The sequence below is a fragment of the Molothrus aeneus genome, chromosome 4 (genome assembly GCF_037042795.1).
Source record: "Molothrus aeneus isolate 106 chromosome 4, BPBGC_Maene_1.0, whole genome shotgun sequence".
Classification (NCBI taxonomy): domain Eukaryota; kingdom Metazoa; phylum Chordata; class Aves; order Passeriformes; family Icteridae; genus Molothrus; species Molothrus aeneus.
Genome location: NC_089649.1, coordinates 72,037,321 through 72,064,204, shown reverse-complemented (window position 1 = coordinate 72,064,204; position 26,884 = coordinate 72,037,321). Strand labels below are relative to the sequence as shown.

The window sequence follows — 26,884 nt, the reverse complement described above, 5'->3', positions numbered from 1 at the left end:
GTTCCTGGCCCAGGTTTTAGGGGATAACCCCGGAATATCCCTGCAGCACCATCTCTTCTCCCTTCTCCACAGAAATTCATGGCCAAGCAGCAGGAAAGCGGCGGGGAGGAGCCGAGCTCCAGGTGATGGAGCTTCCCAGGAACCACACTTCGGGGCCAGTCAGTTCTGTGTGTTCGGATTTCCTTTGTCATTCGGGGGCGGGAAGGAGCATCCACGGTGTAAAAAATCGGAGCTGGGAACAGACCAAACCCAAAGCAGCAGGAGAGGGTTGGAATTGTGTCTCCGATCATCTGACGTGGGAGAGACTGTTCCAGGTGTCTCCAGGAAATAAATGTTCTTACTGTATAGTTACCCCAGGGCTCGAGTTTGGGGTCATTCCTTGGGGTTTGGTGACTCTGGGTGACACTGGCGATCCAGGGGATCCATGGAGAGAGTCAAGGGAAGGGTCTGGAGCTCCAGGAGCAGCTGAGGGAGCTGGGAAAGGGGCTCAGCCTGGAGAAAAGGGGGATCAGGGGGGACCTTCAGGCTCTGCACAACTCCCTGGATTCTTGGAGCCAGGAGTTGGGATCTGGTCCCCGGGAACAGCCTCAGGCTGGGCCAGGTGGGATATTGGAAAAATTCCTCCTTGGGAAAGGGCTGTCCGGCCCTGGCAGGGGTGCAGTGCCCATCCCTGGGGGGATTTACCAGCCCTGGGCATGTGGCACTTGGGGACACGGTCAGTGGTGGCCTTGGCAAACCCGGACTCGATGGTCTCAGAGGGTTTTTCCCAACCCAAACAATTCCATGAGTCCCTGCCCTCCACCCAACCTGCCCCCAGCCCCCTCAGTTCCATGGTGACGTTACAAACTTGGGGACAACCCTGGAGCACTGAACCCCTCCTGGGGCTCGTTAGCAGCCAACAGAGCCGCAGGAATTCAGGAATTCCTTTAATTCCTTTAATTCCTTTGCTCGTGGACGGGCACCCCCTGCCTTTTTGGGGAGCACATGGGAACCATTTCTCCCCGTGGATTTCAGCCAGGTGAGTCAGAAGGGGAAACTCGGATTAAACTCCCTGGGAATGCTGAACTTCTCTAAGGTGGGATCAGTGCCAGGCTCCGTGTGGGAAAGGCCCTGGAGGTCAGGACGGGCAGGGCTGGAGGGCGCTGGCCCTGGCACCGATGGTGGCGGTGGGGATGTGCCCCCTGCTCTGTTGGCTGACCCTGGGCACAGCTCCTGGTCAAGAAAGTCTTTCCCACTGGGACATCTCTTGGTTGGCGAAGTCTTCCCGCTGGGACAGAGTTTCGTGTCCCTTGACATTCCCGTGACACTGCTCTGGGGGTCTCTCGGTGTCCCCTTGGCATGGGTCTCTTCATCAGTGAATTCTTCCATCTGGGACATCTCGTGGTTGATGAATTCTTCCATCTGGGACATCTCCTGGTGGATTAAGTCCTCCCATTGGGACAGAGTTTTGTATCCATCGACTTTCCCTTGGTGCCGTTCTTGGTGTCTCTTGGCTTTTCCTTGGCACGGGTCTTGGTTGATGGATTCTTCCTTTTGGGACATCTTGTGGTTGGTGAATTCTTCCATGTGGGATGTCTCATGGTTGATGGATCCTTCTGTTTGGGACATCTCTTTGTTGGTGAATTCTTCCATGTGGGTCATCTTGTGGTTGATGGATTCCTCCATTTGGGACATCTCCTGGTTGATGGATCCTTCCATTTGGGACATCTCATGATTGATTAATTCTTCCATGTGCGGCATCTTGTGGTTGATGGATTCCTCCATTTGGGACATCTCCTGGTGGATTAAGTCTTCCCATTGGGGCAGAGTTTTGTATCCCTTGACGTTCCCTTGGCACCATTCTTGGTGTCTCCTGGCTTTTCCTTGGCACAGCTCTTGGTCAATGAAGTTTTCCATATGGGACATCTCTTGGCTGAAGAGTTCTTCCATTTGGGACATCTCTTGGTTGAAGAGTTCTTCCATTTGGGACATCTCCTGGTTGATCAGATCTTCCCATTGGGACACACTTTTGTATCCATTGGCTTCCCCTTGGCACCGCTCTTGGGATCCACTGGCTTCCCCTTGGCACCGCTCTTGGGATCCACTGGCTTCCCCTTGGCACCGCTCTTGGTTGGTGAGTTCCTCCCATTGGGACGGATCCTCGCATCCGTTGCCTTGCCCTTGGCGCAGTTCCTGGTCTCCCTTGGCTTTCTCCTGGCACAGCTCCTGGTCGATGAATTCTACCATGTGGGACATCTCCTGGGTGATGAAGTCCAACCACCAGGACAGATCTTTGTATCCATGGGCCGTGTCCTGGCTCATCCCTTGGGGACACCCTCGGGATCCCCGTGGATCTCTGCCGTGTCCCCCCCGGCACAGCCCTCAGGGACAGCAGAATTCCCACTGCTCCTGCTCCATGGCCAACATCCCCTGTCCCTCCTGGGACCGGAGCCTCCACAGCCCCTGGGCTGGCCGGGAGTTGGGATTTGGCTTCTCCAGAGGGATCTGGGACCTGCTGCTCCTGGAAATGGACCTGAACCCTTTGGGCTCACGCTGGGATCTGGGCACGGCACCGCTCCGGTGTCACAACGGGACATCCCAGCACCCCAGCAACCACGGGGCCCTCTGGAACCCTCTGGAGCCTTCTGGAACCTTCTGGAGCTGCAGCCCTGGCCACGCCCAACACCCGGGTGTGCAGGGGGGGTTGTCCCCCCCGGGTGACACCGGAAGGACACTGGGGGCACCCAGAGACACCTGGAGAAGTGGCACCGTGAGAACGTGAGAGGTTCATCCGGGCTGTGTGAGATCCCAGACCGGAGCACAGCCTGGGAGAGGCTCCTTGGGACCATCGCTGCGGGAAGGACTCAGGGACACGGGGACAGTGACACGGCCCGGGGCAGGACAGTCCCAGCACTGCTCGGTGGCTTCGACCCCGCTCTGGTGCGGGAAGCCAGAGCAGCTTCCCGCTAGGATTCCTGCCGGGAGAAGCCACGGCGCCTTTAAGGCATCTCCGAGCGGGATCTGGCAGCCGCGGGCGCTGCACCAGGAAATTCCTGACATCCCGGGAAGTGCTGAGCCAGCGCGAATCGGGGCCGGGAACGGCGCCAGGAGCGGGGCCGGGAATTCTGCAAACCTCGAAAGAGCCGTCACGGGGCCTGAGGCACGGCCAGAGCCTCGACAGAAGGCAGGAGCTGCCTCAGCCCGGGACAAAACCCGTCCCAGCATCCAGCCCTGGGAATCGGGCTCGGAATGCTCCGTCCCCGCTGTCCCGGGATGGCGAAGGAGCATCCCCGGGTGAGGGACCCGGAGGATCCCGGAGCAGTGCACAGAGCTAGAAGGGCCTGTCCCCCTCCCTCCTCAGCCCCGCAGGGCTCTGGGACACCCCCAGGGACAGCACAGGGACGAGGACAAGGGACAGGGATGGCCACAGCCCTGCCCGCTCCGCGCCCGCGGGAAATCCCAATAAAAGAAGGGAAAGTCAAGCCAGGAAAGTCGAGCCAGGAAAGTTCTTTCGGGGTGGAAAACGAGCGCGTGTGAGACCCCGCGCAGGGTGGGGGGGACAGGCAGGACCCAGACCCGGACCCGCGCCCCGAGTCCCACCCGGGGCACCCCCGAGCGCCGCGGACCGCCCCGAGCCGCCGGGTTCGGCCCCGCTCCGCCCGCACCGGCGGCTCCGGGACCTCCCGGGTCCCCGGGCTCGGCCGGCGCCGCCGTCGCTGCGGCGGGAGGAGCCCCCGCGGACCCCCGGGCCACGCCCCGACCGACGATGGGACGCTGGGGACACTACGGGGGGCTGGGGACAGCGGGGATACAGTGAGGGGACAGCGGGACATGGTGATGGGACAGCGGGGACACGGTGGGGACACGGCAGGGACACAGGTCAAGGCCCGCCGGTGAGCGGGCGGGACCCCCCAAAGCCCCGTTCGAGGCGTCCGGTGACTGGGAGAGCGGAACGGGGCCGTTTAACGGGGCGGGGCGGGCAGGGCACGGCCGGGGGTCCCGGGCAGGGGCGGGCAGGAGGCGGGCGGGGGTCGCGGCTGGGCGGGAGGGGGCGGAGGGCGGGGAGGGGCCGGGACCGGGACCAGGAGCGGGGCAGGGACCGGCAGGAGCGGGCAGGGACCGGCAGGGCCGCGGCCATGCCGGGGTCGCCCCTCGCTCCGCTGCTGCTGCTGCTGCTCCTGCTGGGCCCCCCGGCGCCCCCCGCCCGCGCCGCGCCCCCCCAGCCCGGCCGGCCCCGCGGCACCGGGGTGGGCACGGCCAGCGGCACCCCCAAAGTCAGCGGGGTGACCCCAACGAGGGGCACTGCGACCGGAGCCCCCAAAGCCAGCGGGGTGACCCCAACGAGGGGCACCCCCAAAGCCAGCGGGGTGACCCCCACGAAGGGCACCGCCAGGGGACCCCCCAAAGCCAGCGGGGTGACCCCAACGAAGGGCACCGCGACCGGAGCCCCCAAAGCCAGCGGGGTGACCCCAACGAGGGGCACCGCCAGGGGACCCCCTAAAGGCAGCGAGACGCCGCCCTGGAAAGGCACCACGGCGGGACCCCCTAAAGGCAGCGGGGCGCCCCCTCCGAAGGGCACCACGGCCGCCCCCTCGAGGAGCAGCACCACGACGGGACCCCCGAAGGGCAGCACGGCCCCCCCGGCGCGGCACAGCGCGACCCCCGCCAGCCCCGGGGAGCCCGCGGGCACAGGTAGGACCGGGAGGGGACGGGCTGTGGAGGACGGAGAGTGCAAAGGGGGTTCACGGGGGAAAAGGGGGTGCCAGGCTGTTCCCGTGTCCCCTCGCAGCCCCGGCGCCCACGGTGAGCAAGGTGGCGGTGAGGAGGAGGAAGGTGCTGAGGAAGAAGGTGGTGAAGAAGAAGGTGCTGAGGAAGAAGCCGGAGGCTCCGGCCGCGCCGCAGGAGCCCGGTACGTGCGCTGGGTGCGGGTGGCCCGGGCGTTGTCACCTGCACACGGGGCTGGCCGTGTCCTGGGGGCACCTGGGGGGCACCTGGGGGTTGGGGTGTTGAACCCAGGCTGGCACGGTCCCCATGGCACAGCTCGGTGGGGACACAGGGTGGGGACAGCCCCGGCCGTTCAGGGGTCGCTGTGCGAGCGCTGTCCCCGCTGTGTCCCCAGCGTGTCCCCCCCTGGGGCTGGAGTCCCTGCGGGTGCTGGACGAGCAGCTCCGGGCGTCGAGCCACAAGCGGCACGGGCTGGGAGCGCACCGCGGCCGCCTCAACATCCAGGTACTGCCAGGTGGGCCAGGATGGGTCAGGAGTGTGCCAGGAGTGGGCCAAGAGTGGGTCAGGGTGTGCCAGGATGGGTCAGGAGTGTGCCAGGAGTGGGTCAGGGTGTGCCAGGAGTGTGCCAGGATGGGTCAGGAGTGTGCCAGGAGTGTGCCAGGATAGGTCAGGAGTGTGCCAGGATGGGTCAGGAGTGTGCCAGGGTGGGTCAGGGTGTGCCAGGATGGGTCAGGGTGTGCCAGGAATGTGCCAGGCTGTGCCAGGCTGGGGGAATGTTTGGGTGTCACCTACACAACAGATGGCACGTGGGTGTGGCAAGTGCATGGCAAAAGCAGAGTAGGTGTGGCACATTCGTTGTTTGTGGCATTTTCATGGCACGTTTGTGAAAAGCTTGTGGCAGCTTCATGGCATGTTTGTGACATTTTGTGGCGAGTTTGTGGCATCTTCATGGCATTTTTTTTGCCATTTTGTGGCGAGTTTGTGGCATCTTCATGGCCCACGAGTGTCCCAGGCGCTCTCCAGCTCTGCCCCCTCCCTCCCATGTGGCTCCCGGTGCCACCACCCCAGCGCCACCCCGGGCTCGGGGACACAGCGGGCGGTGGGGCCGTGCCCCTGTGCGTGTCCCCTCCTGTCCCCACAGTCAGGGCTCTATGACGGTGACTTCTTTGACGGTGGCTGGTGCGCGGGGCGCGAGGACACGGAGCAGTGGCTGGAGGTGGACGCGCGGCGCCTCACGCGCTTCACCGGCGTGGTCACCCAGGGCCTCAACTCCATCTGGACGTAAGGGGACAAGCGGGACAGGGACGGGGTGGGGACAGCGTGGGGGACCCCTTGACCCCCCTGTGCCCCACAGGTACGACTGGGTGACGGCCTACAAGGTGCAGGTCAGCAACGACTCGCACACGTGGCTGCCCAGCCGCAACGGCACCGAGGAGGCGGTGAGTGACACCGGGGTGGCACCGGGGTGGCATCCCCAGACAGGGTGGGGACATGGGGAGGTGACAGTGCTGGGGGGGCAGGAATCACCTGGGAGGTGATGGTGGTGGGGGGGTTAAGCGTGGTGGGGAGGTTGATGATGCCAAGGTGGGGGGTTAATTGTGCCAGGGTGGGGGTGTTAATTGTGTCAGGTGGGCAATGATGCCAGGGTGGGGTTAATTAGGCCAGGGTTTATTATACTGGGGTTAGTTGTGGTGGGGTTAATCATGCCAGGTGGGATAACTATGCTAGGGGGGTTAATTAGGCCAGGGTTAATTATACTGGAGTTAATTGTACCAGGTGATTTAACCATTCCAAAAGTTAACCATGCCAGGGGGGTAACAATACCAGGGGGGTTAATTAGGCCAGGGTTAATTATACTGAGGGTTAACCAGGTGAGAGAACCCGGCCAGGGGGGTTAATTAGGCCAGGGTTAAATTATACATGGAGGTTAACCATGGCAAGTGGGATAACCACACTGGGTAGGGCGTTAACCACGCCGGGTTAACCACACCAGGGAGGGTTAACCACACCAGGGAGGGGTGCCCATCCCGGGGTGCCCATCCTGAGGAGCTCATCCTGGGGTGCCCATCCCGGGCTGCCCGTGCCAGCTGGCTCTGTGCCCAGGCTCTGTTGCCCTTGGCCTGGCCCTGCCGGGCACCCTGCAGCATTTCCCCCCAGCACAAAGGCTGCTTGTCCCCGCCTGGGCACCTGCCAGCCCCCCTGGCACGGCCGTGGGGACACAGGGACACGCATGGGTGTGGCGTGGCACCGGAGGAGAGCACGGCAGCCTGGAGCTGGGGAGGGGTTGGGGTCCCTGTGCCAGGGCTGTGCCAGGGCTGGGTTTGGGGTCCCTGTGCTGAGGGTGGGGTTGGGGTTTGGGATCCCTGTGCCAGGGCTGTGCCAGGGCTGGGTTTGGGGGGTCCCTGTGCTCAGTGAGTTTGGGGTCCCTGTGTGGAGTACAGGGGGTTTCTGTACCATGGATGGATTTGGGGGTCCGTGGGCCAGGAGTGGATTTGGGGTCCCTGTGCCAGGAGTGGATTTGGGGTGCCTGTGCTGAGGGTGGTTCCTGTACCATGGATGAATTTGGGGGTCCCTGTGCCAGGGTAGATTTGAGGTCCCTGTGCCAGGAGTGGATTTGGGGGTTCCTGTACCATGGATGGATTTGGGGGTCCCTGGGACAGGGTAAGTTGGGGTCCCTGTGCCAGGGATGGCTTTGGGGTCCCTGGAGCAAGGTGGATTTAGGGTCCCTGTGTCAGCGTGGGTTTGGGGTCCTTGTGCCATGGTGGATTTGGGGTCCCTGTGCCTAGGGTGGATTTGGGGGTCACCCTGTCGGGGCTGTACCAGGATCAGATTTGGGCATCTCCATGCCAGGGGTGGATTTTGGGGTTCCCCTCCCTGACCCCTGGCAGGAGCAGATTTGGGGCTCCCTATGCCCATCCCTGCTGCCTTTGGGCTCCGAGCGGCGCCCGCGGCCCCACCCGGGCTCTGCCCCCGGCCGTGCCTGCTCCTCGTTACAGGCAGCGCCGCGGGCAGCTCTCCCTGACCCCTGCTGTCCCCTGCTGTCCCCTCCTGACCCCTGCTGTCCCCTGCTGTCCCCTGCTGTCCCCTCCTGACCCCTGCTGTCCCCTGCTGTCCCCTCCTGTCCCCTGCAGGTGTTCCCCGCCAACAAAGACCCCGAGACGCCGGTGCTGAACCTGCTGCCCTCGCCGCTCGTGGGGCGCTTCCTGCGCATCAACCCGCAGAGCTGGTTCCCCAACGGCACCGTCTGCCTGCGGGCCGAGGTGCTGGGCTGCCCCGTGCCCGGTGCGTGTCCCCGGCTGTCCCTGTCCCCTCGGGACCCGCTGGTGTCCCCCTGGTCCCCACACGCCGCCCCAGCAGCGCCCAGCGCGGGCGATCGCCACCGGCGCTGTCACCAGAGTGGCGGTCTGGGCTGCTCGCTGTCCCTGACCGTGTCCCCCCGGTGTCCCCTCGGTATCCCCGCAGACCCCAGCGATGCCCACGCCTGGCACCCCCCGGCCCCGCCCGAATCGCAGCTGGATTTCCGCCACCACAACTACAAGGAGATGAGAAAGGTGCCATCCTCCCCCCGAGCCCTGGGGCGGCTCCGTGTCCCCAGGGACAGTGTGACGCGGGGCCAGGGGGGCTGTGCCACCGCGGGGTGTCCCTGACGGTGCCACCACCCCGCAGCTGATGAAGAGGGTGAGCGAGGAGTGCCCCGACATCACCCGCGTGTACAGCATCGGGCAGAGCTCCCGCGGGCTCCGCCTCTACGTGATGGAGATCTCGGACAACCCCGGGCAGCACGAAGTCGGTGGGTACCGAGGGGACAGCTGGGGACAGCCGGGGACAGCTGGGGTGGGGCACGATGGGCGTGGGGAGAGCGGCCAGGGATGCCCGGGTGGGCATGGGGCGACTGGAGGAGCCCAGGATGAGGAGGGGGCACTAGGGATGGCCGGGCTGGTGCAGGAGCATGGGGACAGTCCCCAGGGTTGGTGCTGGAGGGTGGGGACAGTCACCAGGGCAGGTACAGGGGGATGGGGACAGTCACTGGGGATGTCCAAACTGGAACAAGTGCGTGGGGACAGGGTGACCAGGGATGCTCAGGATGGAGATGGGGTCACCAGGGACATCCAGACTGTGCAGGACAGGGACACCCAGGTGCAGATGGATGGGGACAGGGAGAGCAGGGACACCCAGCATGGGACCGGGATGTACTGGGACACCCAGACAAGTGCAGGACCAGGACAGGGACACCCGGGGTGGGGATCAGGACACAGGGACACCCAGACTGGTCCAGGATGGGGACAGGGACACCCAGACTGGTGCAGGGACATGGGGACAGGGTGACCAGGGACACGCGGGGTGGTGCAGATGGATGGGGGACAGAGGGTGCTGCAGGATGGGGACAAGAACACCCAGGGTGCTGCAGGGACACGGGGACAGTGACCAGGGACACCTAGACTGGTCCAGGATGGGGACAGGGACACCCAGGATGGTGCAGGGACAGGGTGACCAGGGCCAGGGACACCAAGGGTGGTGCAGGGCCACGGGGACAGTGGCCAGGGCCACGGGGACAGTGACCAGGGACACCAAGGGTGGTGCAGGGACACAGGGACAGTGGCCAGGGCTACGGGGACAGTGGCCAGCCCCGGTGGCCCCGCAGGAGAGCCGGAGTTCCGCTACGTGGCCGGCATGCACGGGAACGAGGTGCTGGGCCGGGAGCTGCTGCTGAACCTGATGGAATTCCTGTGCCGGGAGTTCCGCCGGGGCGATGCCCGCGTGGTGCAGCTGGTGACGGGCACGCGCATCCACCTGCTGCCCTCCATGAACCCCGACGGCTACGAGACCGCGTACAGGCTGGTACGGCTGGCACCCACCCACTGCCGTAACAGTGCCCATAACAGTGCCCATAACAGTGCCCGTAACAGTGCCCGTAACAGTGCCTGTACCTGTGCCCATCCCGGTGCCCATCCTGGTGATCCCAGTGCTCATCCCAATGACCATGGTGCCCATCCCAGTGTCCATCCCAGTGACCACGGTGTCCTGGTGCCCATCCAGGGGATCCCAGTGATCCCAGTGCCCATCCTGGGGATCCTGGTGACCACAGTGTCCATCCCAGTGCCCATCCCGGTGTCCATCCTAGTGCCCATCCTGGTGATGCCAGTGCTCATCCCAATGACCACGGTGCCCATCCCAGAGCCCATCCCAGTGCCCATCCTAGTGACTGTGGTGCCCATCCCAGAGATCCCAGTGCCCATCCCTGTGATCCCGGTGCCCATCCCAGCATCCATCCTGGTGCCCATCCTGGTTATGCCGTTGACCACAGTGCCCATCCTGGTGCCCATCCTGGTGATCCCAGTGCCCATCCCAGTGACCGCAGTGCCCATCCTGGTGCCCATCCCACTGACCATGGTGCCCATCCCAGTGCCCATCCCAGTGCCCATCCCGGTGCCCATCCCAGTGATCCCCATGCCCATCCCAGTGATCCTGGTGTTCATCCTGGTGCCCATCCCAGTGACCCTTGTGCTCACCCCAGTGCCCATCCTGGTGATCCCAGTGCCCATCTCAGTGCCCACCCCAGTGCCCATCCTGGTGATCCCGGTGATCACAGGGCCCATCCTGGTGATCCCAGTGCCCATGGTGTCCATCCCACTGTCCATCCCAGTGCCCACCCTGGTGCCAATACTGGTGATCCTTGTGCCCACCCTAGTGTCCATCCCAGTGATCCTGATGCTCATACTGGTGTCCATCCCAGTGCCCATCCCAATGATCCCAGTGCCCATCCCAGTGATCCCGGTGCCCATCCCGGTGATCCCAATATCCATCCCAGTGATCCCGGTGCCCATCCCAGTGATCCCGGTGCCCATCCCGGTGCCCATCCCGATGATCCCAGCACCCATCCCAGTGATCCCAGTGCCCATCCCGGTGATCCCGGTGCCCATCCTGGTGATCCTGCACCCATCCCAGTGATCCCAGCACCCATCCCAGTGATCCCAGTGCCCATCCTGGTGATCTCAGTGCCCATCCTGGTGCCCATCCTGGTGATCTCAGTGCCCATCCCGGTGCCCATCCCAGTGATCCCAGTGCCCATCCCAGTGATCCCGCACCCATCCCAGTGATCCCAGTGCCCATCCCGGTGATCTCAGCGCCCATCCCACTGATCCCAGCACCAATCCCGGTGATCCCGGTGCCCATCCCGCTGACCCCAGTGCCCGCGGTGCCCCGGCAGGGCTCGGAGCTGGCGGGATGGGCCATGGGCCGCTGGACGTACGAGGGCATCGACCTCAACCACAACTTTGCTGACCTGAACACGGCGCTGTGGGACGCCGAGGACAACGACCTGGTGCCCCACAAGTTCCCCAACCACTACATCCCCATCCCCGAGTACTACACCTTCGCCAACGCCACGGTGAGACCCCAAAACATCCCCGTCCTCCTGGGGTGGCGCCATGCTGAGACCCCAAAACCTCCATCCTATCAGTGTGAGACCCCAAAATCCCCATCCTATCAGTGTGAGACCCCAAAACCTCCATCCTGTCACATTGGGTGAGACCTCAAAACATCCCCATCCTATCAGTGTGAGACCCCAAAACCCCCATCCTGTCACATCAGGGTGAGACCCCAAAACCTCCATCCTATCAGTGTGAGACCCCAAAACATCCCCATCCTCCTGGGGCGGTGCCGTGGTGAGACCCCAAAACCCCCATTCTATCATATCAGGGTGAAACCCCAAAAGCTCCCTCCTGTCACATTGGGGTGAGACCCCAAAATCCCCATCCTATCACATTGGTGTCATGGTCAGACCCCAAAACCCCCATCCTGTCACATCAGGGTGAGACCCCAAAACCCCCATCCTATCACATTGGGGTGAGACCCCAAAACGGCCCAAAGTCCCCCTGAAACCCCCTAAAACCCCTCAAAAACCCCCAAAACCCCTCCCGAATGCCCCGGGGTGGGTGCTGCCCACCCACAGGGGGCTGAGCCCGCCCAACCCAGGGGGACAACAGAAGCCACAAGGACATGGCCACCATCGCCATGAGGCACGGGTGACAGCGGTGTCACCACGCAGGTGGCCCTGGAGACGCAGGTGACAGCAGTGTCACCACACACATGGCCCCAGAGACATGGGTGACAGTGTTGTCACAACGTGGGCAGCCCCAGAGACGTGGGTGACAGCAGTGTCATGGCACAGGTGGCCCCGGAGGCAAGGGTGACGGCAGTGTCACTGTGTGGGTGGCCCCAGAGACGCGGGTGATGGCGGTGTCACTGCACACATGGCCCCAGAGATGTGGGTGACGGTGATGTCATTGCATGGGTGGCCCTGGAGACACAGGTGACAGCAGTGTCACTGCACACATTGCCCCAGAGACAGCGGTGATGGTGGTGTCACCATGCAGTTGGCCCCAGAGACACAGGTGACAACTGTGTCACTGCACACATGGCCCCAGAGATGCGGGTGACGGCAGTGTCACCACGTGGGCAGCCCCAGAGACGCGGGTGGTGGCAGTGCCACCATGCACATGGCCCCAGAGACACGGGTGACAGCAGTGTCACTGCACGGGCAGCTCCAGAGATGTGGGTGACAGTGGTGTCACCACACAGGTGGCCCTGGAGATAGATGTGACGGTGGTGTCACCACATGGGCAGCCCCAGAGATAGATGTGACAGTGGTGTCACCGCACAGGTGGCCCAGAGATAGATGTGACAGTGGTGTCACCACACAGGTGGCCCCAGAGATACATGTGACAGTGGTGTCACCGCACAGGTGGCCCAGAGATACATGTGACAGCGGTGTCACCGCACAGGTGGCCCCAGAGATAGATGTGACAGTGGTGTCACCGCACAGGTGGCCCAGAGATAGATGTGACCGCAGTGTCACCGCACAGGTGGCCCCGGAGACGCGGGCGGTGATCGCGTGGATGCAGCGCTACCCGTTCGTGCTGAGCGCCAACCTGCACGGCGGGGAGCTGGTGGTCACCTACCCCTTCGACATGAGCCGCACCTACTGGAAGGCGCAGGAGCTGACCCCCACCCCCGACGACGGCGTCTTCCGCTGGCTGGCCACCGTCTACGCCACCGCCAACCCCGCCATGGCCAGCGCCGAGCGCCGCCGCTGCCACTACGACGACTTCACGCGCTACGGCAACATCATCAACGGCGCCAACTGGCACACGGTGGCTGGCAGTGAGTGGGGACAGTCCCTGGGATCAGGGGCACACGGTGGCTGGCAGTGAGTGGGGACAGTCCCTGGGATCAGGGGCACACAGTGGCTGGCAGTGAGTGGGGACAGTCCCTGGGATCAGGGGCACACGGTGGCTGGCAGTGAGTGGGGACAGTCCCTGGGATCAGGGGCACACGGTGGCTGGCAGTGAGTGGGGACAGTCCCTGGGATCGGGGGCACACGGTGGCTGGCAGTGAGTGGGGACAGTCCCTGGGATCTGGGGCACACGGTGGCTGGCAATGAGTGGGGACAGTCCCTGGGATCAGGGGCACACGGTGGCTGGCAGTGAGTGGGGACAGTCCCTGGGATCAGGGGCACACGGTGGCTGGCAGTGAGTGGGGACAGTCCCTGGGATCAGGGGCACACGGTGGCTGGCAATGAGTGGGGACAGTCCCTGGGATCGGGGGCACACGGTGGCTGGCAGTGAGTGGGGACACAGCTCAGGTGGCACGTGGTGGCAGCAGGGACACCGAGCTCAGGTGGCACACAGTGAGTGGCAGTGAGTGGGGACACTCTGAGATGGTGGCAGTGTGTAGGGACACTGAGCACAGGTGGCACCCGATGGGTGGCAGTGAGTGGGGACACTCCATGAGCTCAGGTGGCACACGGTGGCATTGAGTAGGGACACTGAGCTCAGGTGTCAGACAATGGGTGGCAGTGAGCAGGGACACTTTTAGATGGTGGCATTGAGCAGGGACACTCTGTGAGCTCAGGTGGCACACGGTGGCAGTGAGTAGGGACACTGAGCTCAGGTGTCACATTGTGGCAGTGAGCAGGGACACTCTGAGATAGTGGCAGTGAGCAGGGACACTCTGTGAGCTCAGGTGGCACACGGTGGCAGTGAGCAGGGACACGTGGATTTTTTGTTTCTTTTTTGGTTTTTTGTTTCTTTCGATGGTATTTCTCATTTGGACTCAGGTATTTATCAGTTCTTATCTACATTACAGTCTCACAAACTGTGAATTTTACAGTAATTTACTCCAACAAGCTAAAAATGGAGCCCCACCTCTCTCTCTACAAGGCCTTTTAAGGATAAACTGTCCAATTAAGAAATGACACCTAAATTATTTTGATTTTGAAATAATTAATTTAATTATTAATTAAATTAATTACCTGTGACTTGCAATGTGGAATTTTTTATCCACTTACACAAAACCACCCAAACCCATGGAGAAGAAGGTGACGAAGGACCAGCCTCTGCCCTAAAACTTCTATTTTGTTTTCTATAAATTATTATATTCTAAAACCTTAAATTGTAAGTTTTCCACCATGTGATATTACACATTTCTAATCCAACTGCACATTCATCATTTTAGTCCTATTATTTAATTTTGGAAGCTTTCTCCGGGCTAAATGCAGCGTTCTCCTGGGGGTCAGTGCCTGCCAGCACAGAAAGTCTGAAATTCTCAGTATCCAGAGAATTCCCGGGATTTCCCTGTCCCTTTGTCCCCTGCTGCCACCTGCGCTGTGCCCCGCAGGCATGAACGACTTCAGCTACCTGCACACCAACTGCTTCGAGATCACCGTGGAGCTCTCCTGCGACAAATTCCCGCACGCCTCCGAGCTGCCCGCCGAGTGGGAGAACAACCGCGAGTCCCTGCTGCTCTTCATGGAGCAGGTGGGGCACGGGGGGTGGCACCGGGGGTGGCACCGGGGGTGGCACCGGGGCTTGGGGACACGGCTCGAGGGTGGCAGGAGCCACCCCGGGTCTGTCTGTGAGGAGGGGATGGGGTGGGATGGGAATGGGGGGACTGGGGGGGAATGGGGGTGCTGGGACCAGGGGGACACTGGGGAAGGGGAGTTCGGGATGTGGGATTTGGGGGGATTTGGGACATGGGGACACTGGAGGGGTCTGGGGGTGCTGGGACCATGGGGACACTGGGGAAGGGGAGTTCGGGATGTGGGATTTGGGGGGATTTGGGACATGGGGACACTGGAGGGGTCTGGGGGTGCTGGGACCATGGGGACACTGGGGAAGGGGAGTTCAGGATGGGGGATTTGAGGGATTTGGGACATGGGGACACTGGAGGGGTCTGGGGGTGCTGGGACCAGGGGGACACTGGGGAAGGGGGGGTTCGGGGTGGGAGATTTGAGGGATTTGGGACATGGGGACACTGGGGAAGGGGGGGTTCGGGGTGGGGGATTTGGGACATGGGGACACTGGGGGGGGTCCAGGTGGTTCTGGGATCATGGGGATATGGGGAAGGGGGGTCCAGAGTGGGGGATTTGGGGGGTCTGGGACATGGGGACACTGGGGAAGGGGGGTTCGGGGTGGGGGATTTAACGGAATTGGGACATGGGGACACTGAGGGGATCCAGGTGGTTCTGGGACCATGGGGACACTGGGGGATCCAGGGTGGGGGATTTTGGGGGGTTTTGGGTCATGGGGACACTGGGGGGGGTCTGGGGTCCTGGGACCATGGGGACACTGGGGAAGGGGAGTTCAGGATGTGGGATTTGGGGGCATTTGGGACATGGGGACACTGGAGGGGTCTGGGGGTCCTGGGACCAGGGGGACACTGGGGAAGTGGGGTCTAGGATGGAGGATTTGGGGGTTTGGGACAATGGGGACACTGAGGGGATCCAGGTGGTTCTGGGACCAGGGGGTAACTGGGGGATCCAGGATGGGGGATTTTGGGGGGTTTTGGGGCATGGGGACACTGGGGGGGGTCCAGTTGGTTCTGGGATCATGGGGATACTGGGTGGGATCTGGGGACACTGGGTGGGATTTGGGGACAATGGGGACACTGGGTGGGATTTGGGGACACTGGGTGGGATCTGGGGGTTTCTGGGACAATGGGGGCTCTGGGTGGGGTCTGGGGATTGCTGGGACAGTGGGGACCCTGTGTCACGGACAGGGCAGGGCCAGGGAACCCCCAGGGGCCTCTGTAAGGCTTTAGGGATGGAGGGGACACGCTGGGGACATTGCAGGGTGGCCATGGGCACGGCAGGGTTCAGGGGGGTTCGGCAGGATGGCAGCAGGACGTGGCAGTCCCCAAATGCTGAGGTGGCACCGGGAGGGGGGACACACCTGTGCCACGCCCTGCAGGTGCACCGGGGGATCAAGGGCGTGGTCCGGGACAGTGACACCGAGCAGGGCATCCCCAACGCCATCATCTCCGTGGATGGCATCAACCACGACGTCCGCACCGGTACCGGGACACCGGGACGGGGAGGGGCGGGGTTTGGGGTGGGAACGGGATCGGGGTCAGGCTGGGAATGAAGGCTGGATAGGGACAGTGACGGGATGGGAACGGGGACAGGGACAGGGAAAGGAACAAGATGGGATTTGGGATCGGGAATTGCAGATGGGGATGGAAATAGGATGGGACTGGGAAAGGGGGTGGGATGGGGACAGGAATGGGATTGGGATGGGGAGAGTAATGGGGTGAGGCTGGGAATAGGGAGGGGACAGGAATGGATGGCATTGGGGATGTGAATGGGACGGGGCTGGGACAGGGAAAGGAATGGGATGGGATTTGGGGGTGGGATTGGGAATTGCAGATGGGGATGGAAATAGGGCTGGGAAAGGGGATGGGGACAGGAATGGGATGGGGCTGGGGACAGGGATGGAAAGGGAATGGGACTGGGGATTGCAGATGGCAACAGAAGCGGGATTAGGCTGGGAATGGGGATGGGATCGGGACAGGAATGGGATTGAGGGTGGGAGAAGGAATATGGATGGGACAAGAACGGGACTGCGGCTGGGGACGAGGACAGGAATGGGATTGGGGATGGGAATAGGGATGGGGATGGGATGAAAACGGGACTGGGGCTGGGGATGAGGGCAGGGGTGGGGACAGGAGAGTGACAGCCACCCCCGCAGCCTCGGACGGGGATTACTGGCGGCTGCTGAACCCGGGCGAGTACGAGGTGACGGCGCGGGCCGAGGGCTACGAGGCGGCCACGCAGCCGTGCCGGGTCTACTTCGAGAACGTTCCCACCCCGTGCAGCTTCCGCCTGGAGCGGGCGCGGGGCCGCCACCGGCCCGGGAGGACCCGGCCGGGCCCGGACCCGGCGCTGCGGCTGCAGCGGCTGCGCCTCCGCCGCCTGCGCGCCCACGGCCGCGGGCAGTGACCGGGGCGGCCCCGGGGCCGCGGGCTCGGCCGGGGGGCGCGGGAGGAACGGGCGGGACGGATCCAGTAAAGTTTGGGTGCGCTGCGGCTGCGAGTCTGCGGGGCTGGAGCGGCGGAGGGAACGGGAACGGGAACGGGAACAGGACCGGGAATGGGAATGGGAACGGGAACGGGAACAGGAACGGGAACGGGACCAGAAATGGGAATGGGAACGGGACCGGGAATGGGAACGGGACCGGGAATGGGAACGGGACCGGGAACGGGATCAGGACCGGGAAAGGGAAAGGGAACGGGACCGGGGCTCGATCCTGCCCCGGACCCCACCGTGGGAATTCAGCGAGGCCACGCCCCTAAGCAGGCCACGCCCATTCCTTGCGCATAAATAGCGCCGCCGCAGTAAAGCCCCGCCCGTTCGCGGCTGACCAATAGAAATTCCGCACCGAGCCGCGCCTCCATTAGGACACGCCCCTGTCCGTGGCATAAGTAGTAAATAACCACAAGCCACGGCCACCAGGCCACGCCCCTTTCCTGTTGCCGAGTGCTCCTGCACGGCCCCGCCCCCTTCCCCCATTGGGTCGCCTGGCCCCGCCCCCGATGCGCGCGTGAACGCTTGTCCCGCCCCTCCCCTCATCTCTGGGCGCCTATTGGCTGCTGGTGGCGGCGCGGACCAATAGGGTGCGAGATTCATCGGCGGCGCGGGGGCGGGGCTGAGGGGACATGGAGGGGGCTCGGTGACAATGGGGGGACACCGGGGAGGTTCTTGGACAGCGGCGACAATGGGGACCTGCAGCGGGAGTGGCCCGAGAGCGCTGGCGCTGCTCTGGGGGCTGCTGGGCCATGAGGGACCCGGGGGGTCTGCGGAGTTCTGGGGACCCTGGGGACAATGGCCAGGCTGGGGGGTCCGGGAAGTGCCGGACCATGGGTGCACTGGGAGGGTCCTGGGGGGCACTGGGGGGTGTTGGGGCTTTGGGGACACCGAGCGAGGGTCTGGGGGGGCCATGGGGTCATGGCGGGGGGATCGGGCAGCACCATCAGAGCCAGCACCCCCTGAGCCCCAGGAGATGGGGGGCAGCGGCATAGGTACCCCGAGTCCCACGGGAAACCGGGGGGGCACTGGGGGCTTGTAGGGTACAAAAAAGGGGTTGGGGTGACCCCCCCTGAACCCCCTTGTGGTCCTGCAGGGTGGGGGGCTGTGCCCTGCTGGGCTCTGATGCCACCATGTCCCCATCTCCAAATGAGGGGCTGGGCTGAGCCGCTCCTGGGGGTCCCCATGACACCCCCGGGGAGGCTCCAGCACGGGGCTGGGGGGGCGAGCATCACCATGAGGATCCCCCAGACCCGCTGGGGTGACCCTGGGGTGACCCTGGGCAGGGCTGGGGGGTCCCCACAGTGGGGACACTCCCTCTGCCCCCCCAGCGCACTCCCCCGTAGCCGTCCATTGCTGCCCCATCGCCGGGATTTGGGGGTGACAGGGGTCCCGTGTAGTGTCCCCCCGCCACTCCCGGGGCCCCCCGTTCCCTGCGCTCCCCCAAATCCCCCCCCGTGACCCCATAACCTTCCGGGATCTCTTTATGGCATCATCGGCAGGGGCAGCGCTTCCCGCTCGGCGCCTGCGCTCGCCGCGCCACCGGAGCCTCCGCCGGCCTCGGCACGGCCCAAACCGGGGGTGTCCCCCCTCCCCTCCCCATCGTGCTGCCCCCGGAGCCCCCCAAAACCTGCCGGACCCCCCACCCTGAGCGCCGCAGAACGATGGGCTGAACGCATCCGGCATCTTGCAGGCACAGGCCGGGCTGGGGGTGCGGCAAACAAAGATCCCCCCCACCCAAAAAAAGCCCCTGGGGGTGCTCAGGGGGTCACCGAGCCCCCCTCGGGCCGTGAGGGACCCCCCGGTTGTCCCCGAGGAGCCGCCGGTCCCGGTTTGAGGAGCGACAGCGCCGGGAGCAGCAGGTGGGGGGGGGAGGGCGGCCGGGAGGGATTTTGGGGGGGGTTTGGGGCCGGGCACCCCCAGAGCGAAGGGTTTGGGGCACTTTGGGGGCCCCCTTGCTGTGCCCTAAACCCGCGGGGGGGCTGTGCCCGTGTCCCCTCCCGTCCCCGTGTCCCCTGCTGTCCCTCCTGTCCCCTCCTGTCCCCGTGCCCCCTCCTGTCCCTGCTCTCTCCTCCTGTCCCTTCCTGTCCCTCCTGTCCCTGCTGTCCCCTCCTGTCCCCTCCTGTCCCCGTGCCCCCTCCTGTCCCTGCTCTCTCCTCCTGTCCCCTCCTGTCCCTGCTGTCCCCGTGCCCCCCCGGGCCCTTTGCCCCTTTGCCCCGCTCTGTCACGGGCACAGCTCGGTGCCCACGCTCTGCCCACCTTTGCCCGGGGCGGGTCGTGCCGCATCTCCCGGTGAGTGCTGGGGTCCCGGGGAGGGGGCAGCACCCCCAGATCCCCCAGCTCTTCCCCTGTATCCCCATCCCCAGTGCCCCGGGTGTGCCAGGTAAAGCCCCTGCCCAGCTGGGGTGAGGGATGAACACCTGAGAGCCCAGCAAGGGCGGCGGGGAAGGGAACCCACACTTTTCCCCTTGTTTTTGGGGCACCCCCGGGTGGGAGCAGCACTGGCACTGCCCTGACCCCCCTGTGCCATGCCAGGGATGGGTCTGGGGGCACACCGAGGGTCCCTGTGAGGGTGGGCACTGCCCCGACCCCCCTGTGCCATCCCACAAATGTGTTTGGGGGTATCCTGGGGGTCCCTGTGAGGGTGGGCAGTGCCCTGACCCCTTGTGCCACCCCAAGGATGTCTTTGGGGATATCCTGGGGGTCCCTGTGAAGGTTGGCACTGCCCTGATTCTTTGTGCCATCCCAGGGGTGGGTCTGGGGGTCCCCCATCCATGGCACTGTCCTGACCCCTTATGCCACCCCAGGGATGGGTCTGAGAGCACCCCGGGGGTCCCTGTGAAGGTGGGCACTGCCCTTGTGCCACCCCAGGGATGTGTTTGGGGATATCCTGGGGGTCCCTGTGAAGGTGGGCACTGCCCTGCCCCCTGTGTGCCATCCCAAAAACGGGATCTGGGGGTATCCTGGGGGGTCTCCATCCATGGCACTGCCCTGACCCTTTGTGCCATAGCCAGAGATGGGTCTGGGGGCACCCTGGGGGTCCCTGTGAGGCTGGGAAGTGCCTTGACCCTTTGTGCCACCACAGGGATGGGTCTCAGGACACTCTGGCTGTCCCTATGAGGGTGGGCACTGCCCTGACCCCTTGTGCCACCCCAGGGACGAGTCTCAGGTCACTCTGTCTGTCCCTGACCCCCCATACTCCCCCAAGATCCACCTCCCCCTACAGCACCCCCCAACCCCTCTCCGTGCCCCCGCAGGTGCCCCCATGGCGTCGTTCCGCATCCGGCAGTACCAGGAGCAGGACTACGAGGCTGTGCGGGCCCTGTTCGCCCGCGGCATCCTGGAGCACGCCCCGGCCGGCTTCCGGCACGTTCTGCGGGCGGCGCGGGTGCGCCTGGCACTCCTGGCTGTCTTCGTGGCGGCGCGGGCGGCCGCGGGCTCCTGGGTGCTGGGGCTGGGCGCGGTGGCGCTGGCGCTGGTGCTGCTCTGGGTGCTGGTGCGCTCGCTCAGCGCCGAGTACGTGCGCGAGGCGCTGGGCACCGACCTGTGCGACGTGCCCGGCGTGTACCAGCGCCCGCCCGACTGCCGCTTCTGGGTGGTTGAGGAGGCCGGAGCCGTGGCGGGCATGGTGGCGGCGGTGCCCGCGGGCCGCGGCGAGCTGGAGCTCAAGAGGATGTCGGTGAGCCGGGAGCACCGGGGCCGCGGGCTGGCGCGGGCGCTGTGCCGGGAGGTGCTGGCGTTCGCCCGCGCCCGCGGGTACAGCGCCGTGGTGCTCAGCACCTCCATGGTGCAGGTGGCGGCACAGCGGCTCTACGAGGGGCAGGGCTTCCGCAGGGTGGGCACCTCGTACCCCTCGCTGCTGGGCACCTTGCTGAACTTCCAGATCTTTCACTACCGCTGTGAGCTGGGCGATGGAAATAAGTAGGGCCCGGGTGGCGCGGCCCCGGTGGCATGGCACTCCAAACCTGGCACTGCCATGGCGCCCCAGCTCCAGCCCTGGCACGGCACCATGAGCCCGGGACATGAGGTGTTGCCGTGGCACGCGTGACGCTGCCGTGGCACCCGAACCCTGGCACCGCCGCTGCCCGTGAACCCTGGCACCGCTCTGGCACCCCAAACCCGGCCCTGAGACACCACCCCAGCACTCTGACCCCAATCCTGGCACAGCAGCACTGGCACGGGAGACAGTGCACCACCACGGCACCCCAGGCTGGCACTGCCCTGGCACCATGACACCGGGACGTGTGGCACTGCCCTGGCACCCCAGCTCCAGGACTCCACCACAGCACTCCACCCCTGGCACGTCAAGCACCGCCATGGCACCCCTGATCCCCGCCCTTGGCACAGGGGGCACCTCTGCGGCCCTTCCTGGGTTTCCAGCAGCAGGAAATAAAGAGAGACCTGTGGGAACAGTGTGTGTGACAAGGGACATCTTGGGGCACGGGGAACATCCCCTGGGGGTAAGGGACAGCCTGTGGGACAGCGAACTCTCTGAGGGAGGAGGGATCCCTTGAGGGACACCTGGGTGGAAAAGGAGACATCTTGGGCGACACCTTTGAGGATAAGAGGCCTCTTGGGGAACTGGGGACACACTGGGGGACAACGGAGATTTTGGGGGAGAGGGGAAATCTTTGGCGACAGGCGAACACTTGGGGGGACAAGGTCTGTGCCCTCACCCAACATGGCGGCAGTTCCCCTTTCTCTCTGCCCTCACCCAAGATGGCGGCGGTTCCCCTTTCCCACAGCCCTCACCCAACATGGCGGCGGTTCCCCTTTCTCGCTGCCCTCACCCAAGATGGCGGCGGTTCTCCTTTCCCACAGCCCTCACCCAAGATGGCGGCGGTTCCCCTTTTCCGTTGCCCTCACTCAACATGGCGGCGGTTCCCCATTCACCTGCCCGTGCCCTCACCTAAGATGGCGGCGCCCAGCCCGGCGTCACGGCGCGACGTGCGGGGCGTGGCGCGCTGAGGGAAGCGCCGGGACCGCCGGGTCCCGATCCCGGTCCCGGTCCCGGTCTCGGTTTCCCTCGGCCCATCCCGGTTCCCCCGTCCCGGCCGTACCATGGATTGTTACACGGCCAACTGGAACCCGCTGGGCGAGGAGACCTTCTATCGGTGAGGGGTGGCGGGGGCGACACCGGCCTGAGGGTGCTCGGGGGTCCCGGGGCTGCTCGGGGGGGTCGGGGCGATGCCAGGGCTGGAGTGGGGGTCCCGGAGATGGCTGGGGTGAGGTTCTGGGGCTACTTCGGGGGTTCCGGGGTAGCCACGGGGCTGGCGGGGACGGGGTTCCCGGGGGGTTGAGGGGGTCCCTGGGTGGACACGAGTCTTGGGGCTGGCTGAAGATGGGGGTTCCGGGGGTGTCTATGGGGGTTTGAGGTGTCTTGGAGGGGTCTCGTGGTGCCCGTGGATCTTGGGGCGGGCTGGGAAAGGGGTCCCGGGATGGTTGAGGGGTCCCGGGATGGTTGAGGTGTCCCACGGGTTGTTGAGCAGTCCTGTGGGTTGCTGGGGGAATCCCGAGGTTGCCCTGGCTCCTCGGGCTGGTCTGGGGGATCCCTGGGGGTCTCTGGGTGTTCCCGGGGTGTCTGTGGGTCTTGGGGCTCCTGAGGCCTGTTGGGGGTCTCAGGGCTGGTTTAGGGGTGGGGACAATCCGTGGCTCTCCCATCCCTGCGCCTCTTGCATGTCCATCCATCCATCCATCATCCATCCATCCATCCATCCATCATCCATCCATCCATCCATCCATCCATCCATCATCCATCCATCCATCCATCCATCCATCATCCATCCATCATCCATCCATCCATCCATCCATCCATCCATCCATCCATCATCCATCCATCCATCATCCATCCATCCATCCATCCATCATCCATCCATCCATCATCCATCCATCCATCCATCCATCATCCATCCATCCATCCATCCATCCATCCATCCATCCATCCATCCATCCATCCATCATCCATCCATCCATCCATCATCCATCCATCCATCCATCCATCCATCCATCCATCCATCCATCCATCATCCATCCATCCATCCATCATCCATCCATCCATCCATCCATCCATCCATCCATCCATCCATCCATCCATCCATCCCTCCATATCCCATCAGGAAGCTGGAGCTCTACTCCATGGAATGGGGGCTGCGGGAGGATCTCCGTGACTGTGTGGTGGCAGCTGCCCCATATGGGGGTCCCATAGGTGGGTGCAGCCCCCCGAGCCCCCCTCCCCTAGCCGGGGCTGTGCCACCCTTGGCTCAGGGACTGTCCCCTCCTTGTCCTTGTCCTTGTCCCAGCTCTGCTGAGGAATTCCCGGCGGGACAAGACCCCCAGTGCCCGCCCGCTCCTGGAGATCTACTCGGCCTCGGGGCTGCTCCTGGCCAGTGTCCCGGTGAGTGGGGGGATGGACAGCCTGGGCTTGGGGACAGGGCTGTGGGAGCAAGGGGAGAGGGATGGGAGCTGCCCTGGCATGGGAGAGGATGGGATGGGTTTGGAGCAAGAGAATCCTCTCCCTGCTCCCCAGAGATGGGACAGGAAGATGGGATGGAGTTTGGAGCAGGAGAATCCTTTCCCTGCTGATGAGGGATGGGACAGGAGAATGGGATGGAGTTTGGGGCAGGAGGATCCTCTCCCTGCTGATGAGGGATGAGAGAAGAAGGTGGAATGGGGTTTGGAGCAGGAGAATCCTTTCCCTGCTGATGAGGGATGGGAGAAGAAGGTGGAATGGGGTTTGGAGCAGGAGAATCCTTTCCTTGCTGCCCAGGGATGGAAGAAGAGGATGGGATGGGTTTGGAGCAGGAGAATCCTTTCTCTGCTCCTCAGGAATGGGACAGGAGGTTGGGATGGATTTGGAGCAGGAGAATCCTCTCCCTGCTGCCCAGGGATGGAAGAAGAGAGAATTCTTTGGAGTTTGGAGCAGGAGAATTCTTTCTCTGCTGATGAAGGATGGGACAGGATGGGATGGGTTTGGAGCAGGAGAGTCCTTTCCCTGCTGCCCAGGGATGGGACAGGAGGATGGGATGGAGTTTGGAGCAGCAGGATTGGGCAGGAGGAGAATTCTCCCTTCATCCTGTCTGGGCCTGGGAGAAGAGGATGGGATGGGGTTTGGAGCAGGAGAATCGTCTCCCTGTTGATGAGGGATGGGAGAAGAAGGTGGAATGAGGTTTGGAGCAGGAGAATCCTTTCCCTGCTGCCCAGGGATGGGACAGGAGGGTGGGACGAGGACTGGAGCCACAGGAACATCCTCCTTCCCCCCTGCCTGCTGCTGAGGGGGACATGGGGCAGTGGAGGGACAGTGCCAGGACCTCAGGGACCTGCAGAGCCAGGACACGTGGGGTGTTGGATGTCTGGCTGAGGTGCTGGACCTCTGGATGAGATGTTGGACCTCCAGGTGGGGTGTTGGACCTCTGGATGAGGTGCTGGACCTCGGGATGAGGTGTTGGGCTTCTGGATGAGGTGTTGGACCTCCAGGTGAGATGTTGGGCTTCTGGATGAGGTGTTGGATCTCTGAATGAGGGTTGGACCTCCAGGTAGGGTGTTGGACCTCTGGATGAGGTGTCAGTTCTCTGGATGAGGGGTTGGACCTCTGGATGAGGTGTTGGACCTCTGGGTGAGGTGCTGGACCTCAGGGTGAGGTGTCAGTTCTCTGGATGAGGGGTTGGACCTCTGGGTGAGGTGCTGGACCTCAGGGTGAGGTGTCCAAGCTGTGCCCAAGCTGTCAGACCTCAGGCACCCCAGGTGTGTCCCTGGAGGGCCGTCCCTGGCTCGGGGCTGACCCTTCCCGTGCCATTCCCAGTGGAAGAGCGGCCACCTGGTGCACCTGGGCTGGACGGCGGGGGAGGACCTGCTGTGCATCCAGGAGGATGGGACCGTCCTGGTCTACAACCTGTTCTGCGAGTTCAAACGGCACTTCAGCATGGGAAACGTGAGGGAAGGGGGTTTGGGATGGGGTTTGGGATGGGGTTTGGAATGGGGCAGGTGGGAAGGGACCTCACAGCCCGTCCCATTCCACCCCTGCCCTGGGCAGGGACAACTTCCACCATCCCAGGTTGCTCCAAACCTGTCCAGCCTGGCCTTGGACACTCCCAGGGATTCAGGAGCAGCCACAGCTGCTCTGGGAATTCCATCCCAGCCCCTCCTCACCCTCAAGCCAGGAATTCCTTGCCAAGATCCCACCCCAGTCTCATCTTCTCCATTTCCCCCTCCTTCTGCCCCTTGTGAGATGCCCTGGGTGGGGTTCAGGGGATGCAGAACGGGCTCCTTGGGGCACCTCGGGGAGCCAGGGGCTGTCCCATCCCTCGGGGAGGAGCTGGGACCCATCCCGGAGAGCAGAACATTCACTGCCCGCCTCCGCCAAGCCCCGGTGTCCCCGGTGTCCCCGGTGTCCCCGGTGTCCCCGGTGTCGCCAGTGTCCCGTCGCGCCGTGCCCTGCAGGAGGTGCTGCAGAACCACGTGCTGGAGGCGCAGGTTTTCCACACGGAGTTCGGGACGGGCGTGGCCATCCTGACGGGGGCGCTGCGCTTCTCCCTCGCCACCAACATCGACGACCTCAAGCTGCGCCGCCTGCCCGAGGTCCCCGGTGCGTGTCCCCATGTCCCCCTCTGTCCCCCTCTGTCCTCCCTGTTCCCCTTCTGTTTCTCTGTCCCTCTGTCCCCAGTCCTTGTTGTCTCCCTGTCCCTCTGTTCTGTCCCCACTGTCCCTCCTGTCCCCCTTTGTCCTTCTCTGTCTACCCCTGTCCCCACTTTGTTCCATGTGTCCCCTCCTTGTCCCACCGTCCCTCAGTGCCCTCTGTCCCCAGTCCCCTCTGTCTCTCTGTCCCTTCTGTCCTTCCTGTCCCCTTGTTCCCCTGTCCCACTTCTGACCCATCTGTCCTTCTCTGTCCCGTCTGTCTTCCCTGTTCCCCTTCTGTTTCTTTGTCCCTCTGTCCCCCCGTCCCCTTATCCTTGTTTCTCTGTCCCTCTGTCCCCAATTCCCACTGTCCCCTTGTCCCACATGCCCCTGTTCTGTCCCTACTGTCCCTCCTGTCTCACTTGCCCCTCTGTTCTGTCCCTACTGTCCCTCCTGTCCTCTTCTGTCCTTCTCTGTCTCCTCTGTACTCCCTGTTCCCCTTCTGTTTCTCAGTCCCCCCTTCCCCTTATCCTTCCCTGTCCCTCTGTTCTGTCCCCACTGTCCCCCTTTGTCCTTCTCTGTCTACCCCTGTCCCCACTTTTGTGTCCCCTCCTTGTCCCACCATCCCTCAGTGCCCTCTGTCCCCAGTCCCCTCTGTCCCTCCCTGCCCCTCCCTGTCCCTCCCTGTCCCCGTGTCCCGGTGTCCCAGGGGTGTCACTGTCCCCGCAGGGCTGCAGAAGGCCCCGCCGTGCTGGACCGTGCTGGCCCAGGACAGGGTGACCATGGTGCTGCTGGCCATGGGACAGGAGCTCTTCCTGCTGGACAACACCTCCTGCTCCGTGCTGGTGAGGCCATTTGGGAATTTGGGATGGGGCTGCACTGTCCCCAGTGTCCCCACTGTCCCTTGGGGTGTTCCCAGCTCCTTCCCCTGTCCTCTGGGATGCTCCCAGGTCCCTTTTCCCATCCCACAGGATATTCCCAGGTCCTTTCTTTGTCCCATGGGATGCTCCCAGATCCTTTCCCATCCCAGATGCCTCTGAGGCCCCCATTGGTGACCCCCCTGTCCTGACCCCGCCCCTTGATGTCACTCCAAGCCCTCATTGGTGTCCCCTGGTGACCCCCCTGTCCTGACCATGCCCCTTGGGGTCACTCTGAACCCCCAGTGGTGTCCCCATGGTGATTCCCCTGTCCTGACCACACCACTCAAGG

The 26,884-nt window shown here is 63.9% G+C and overlaps 4 protein-coding genes across 5 annotated transcripts in view; all 4 read left to right on the top strand.

The window, feature by feature from the left end:
- The window catches only part of ZNF638 (zinc finger protein 638), a 52,587-nt gene extending 52,236 nt beyond the window's left edge, over positions 1 to 351 (top strand). The window contains exon 26 of the mRNA XM_066549165.1: positions 73 to 351. Coding sequence (XP_066405262.1) covers positions 73 to 126 — 54 coding nt within the window. The 3' untranslated portion in view covers positions 127 to 351. The remainder of the gene's footprint in view (positions 1 to 72) is intronic.
- Positions 352 to 4,115: 3,764 nt separating this feature from the next.
- Positions 4,116 to 16,981, top strand: CPXM1 (carboxypeptidase X, M14 family member 1). Its single transcript, XM_066549164.1, has 14 exons — positions 4,116 to 4,671; positions 4,769 to 4,877; positions 5,076 to 5,208; positions 5,846 to 5,985; positions 6,059 to 6,143; positions 7,836 to 7,986; positions 8,167 to 8,255; positions 8,371 to 8,494; positions 9,347 to 9,543; positions 10,913 to 11,092; positions 12,570 to 12,867; positions 14,383 to 14,522; positions 15,954 to 16,056; positions 16,731 to 16,981. Exons 1-14 carry the CDS (start codon positions 4,116 to 4,118, stop codon positions 16,979 to 16,981), a joined length of 2,556 nt encoding a protein of 851 aa, XP_066405261.1.
- A 1,592-nt stretch (positions 16,982 to 18,573) lies between these two features.
- On the top strand, positions 18,574 to 21,475 carry NAT8 (N-acetyltransferase 8 (putative)). The gene is made up of 2 exons (XM_066549266.1): positions 18,574 to 18,927; positions 20,323 to 21,475. Exon 2 carries the CDS (start codon positions 20,331 to 20,333, stop codon positions 20,988 to 20,990), a length of 660 nt encoding a protein of 219 aa, XP_066405363.1. The 5' UTR covers positions 18,574 to 18,927; positions 20,323 to 20,330; the 3' UTR covers positions 20,991 to 21,475.
- Positions 21,476 to 22,039: 564 nt separating this feature from the next.
- The window catches only part of VPS16 (VPS16 core subunit of CORVET and HOPS complexes), a 21,187-nt gene continuing 16,342 nt past the window's right edge, over positions 22,040 to 26,884 (top strand). For both annotated transcript variants that reach the window (XM_066548834.1, XM_066548833.1), the window contains exons 1-6: positions 22,040 to 22,179; positions 23,182 to 23,270; positions 23,365 to 23,459; positions 24,864 to 24,992; positions 25,502 to 25,646; positions 26,405 to 26,520. In XM_066548834.1, the coding sequence (XP_066404931.1) occupies positions 22,127 to 22,179; positions 23,182 to 23,270; positions 23,365 to 23,459; positions 24,864 to 24,992; positions 25,502 to 25,646; positions 26,405 to 26,520 (627 nt within the window). In that variant the 5' untranslated portion in view covers positions 22,040 to 22,126. The remainder of the gene's footprint in view (positions 22,180 to 23,181; positions 23,271 to 23,364; positions 23,460 to 24,863; positions 24,993 to 25,501; positions 25,647 to 26,404; positions 26,521 to 26,884) is intronic.

Excerpts from the sequence above, each read along its gene's own strand:
- NAT8 (XM_066549266.1), top strand. The coding sequence starts at position 20,331 with ATGGCGTCGTTCCGCATCCGGCAGTACCAGGAGCAGGACTACGAGGCT.
- CPXM1 (XM_066549164.1), top strand. The coding sequence starts at position 4,116 with ATGCCGGGGTCGCCCCTCGCTCCGCTGCTGCTGCTGCTGCTCCTGCTG. Across the intron at positions 6,144-7,835 it reads GCAACGGCACCGAGGAGGCG|GTGTTCCCCGCCAACAAAGA; the intron begins GTGAGTGACACC and ends TGTCCCCTGCAG. Across the intron at positions 11,093-12,569 it reads ACACCTTCGCCAACGCCACG|GTGGCCCCGGAGACGCGGGC; the intron begins GTGAGACCCCAA and ends GTCACCGCACAG.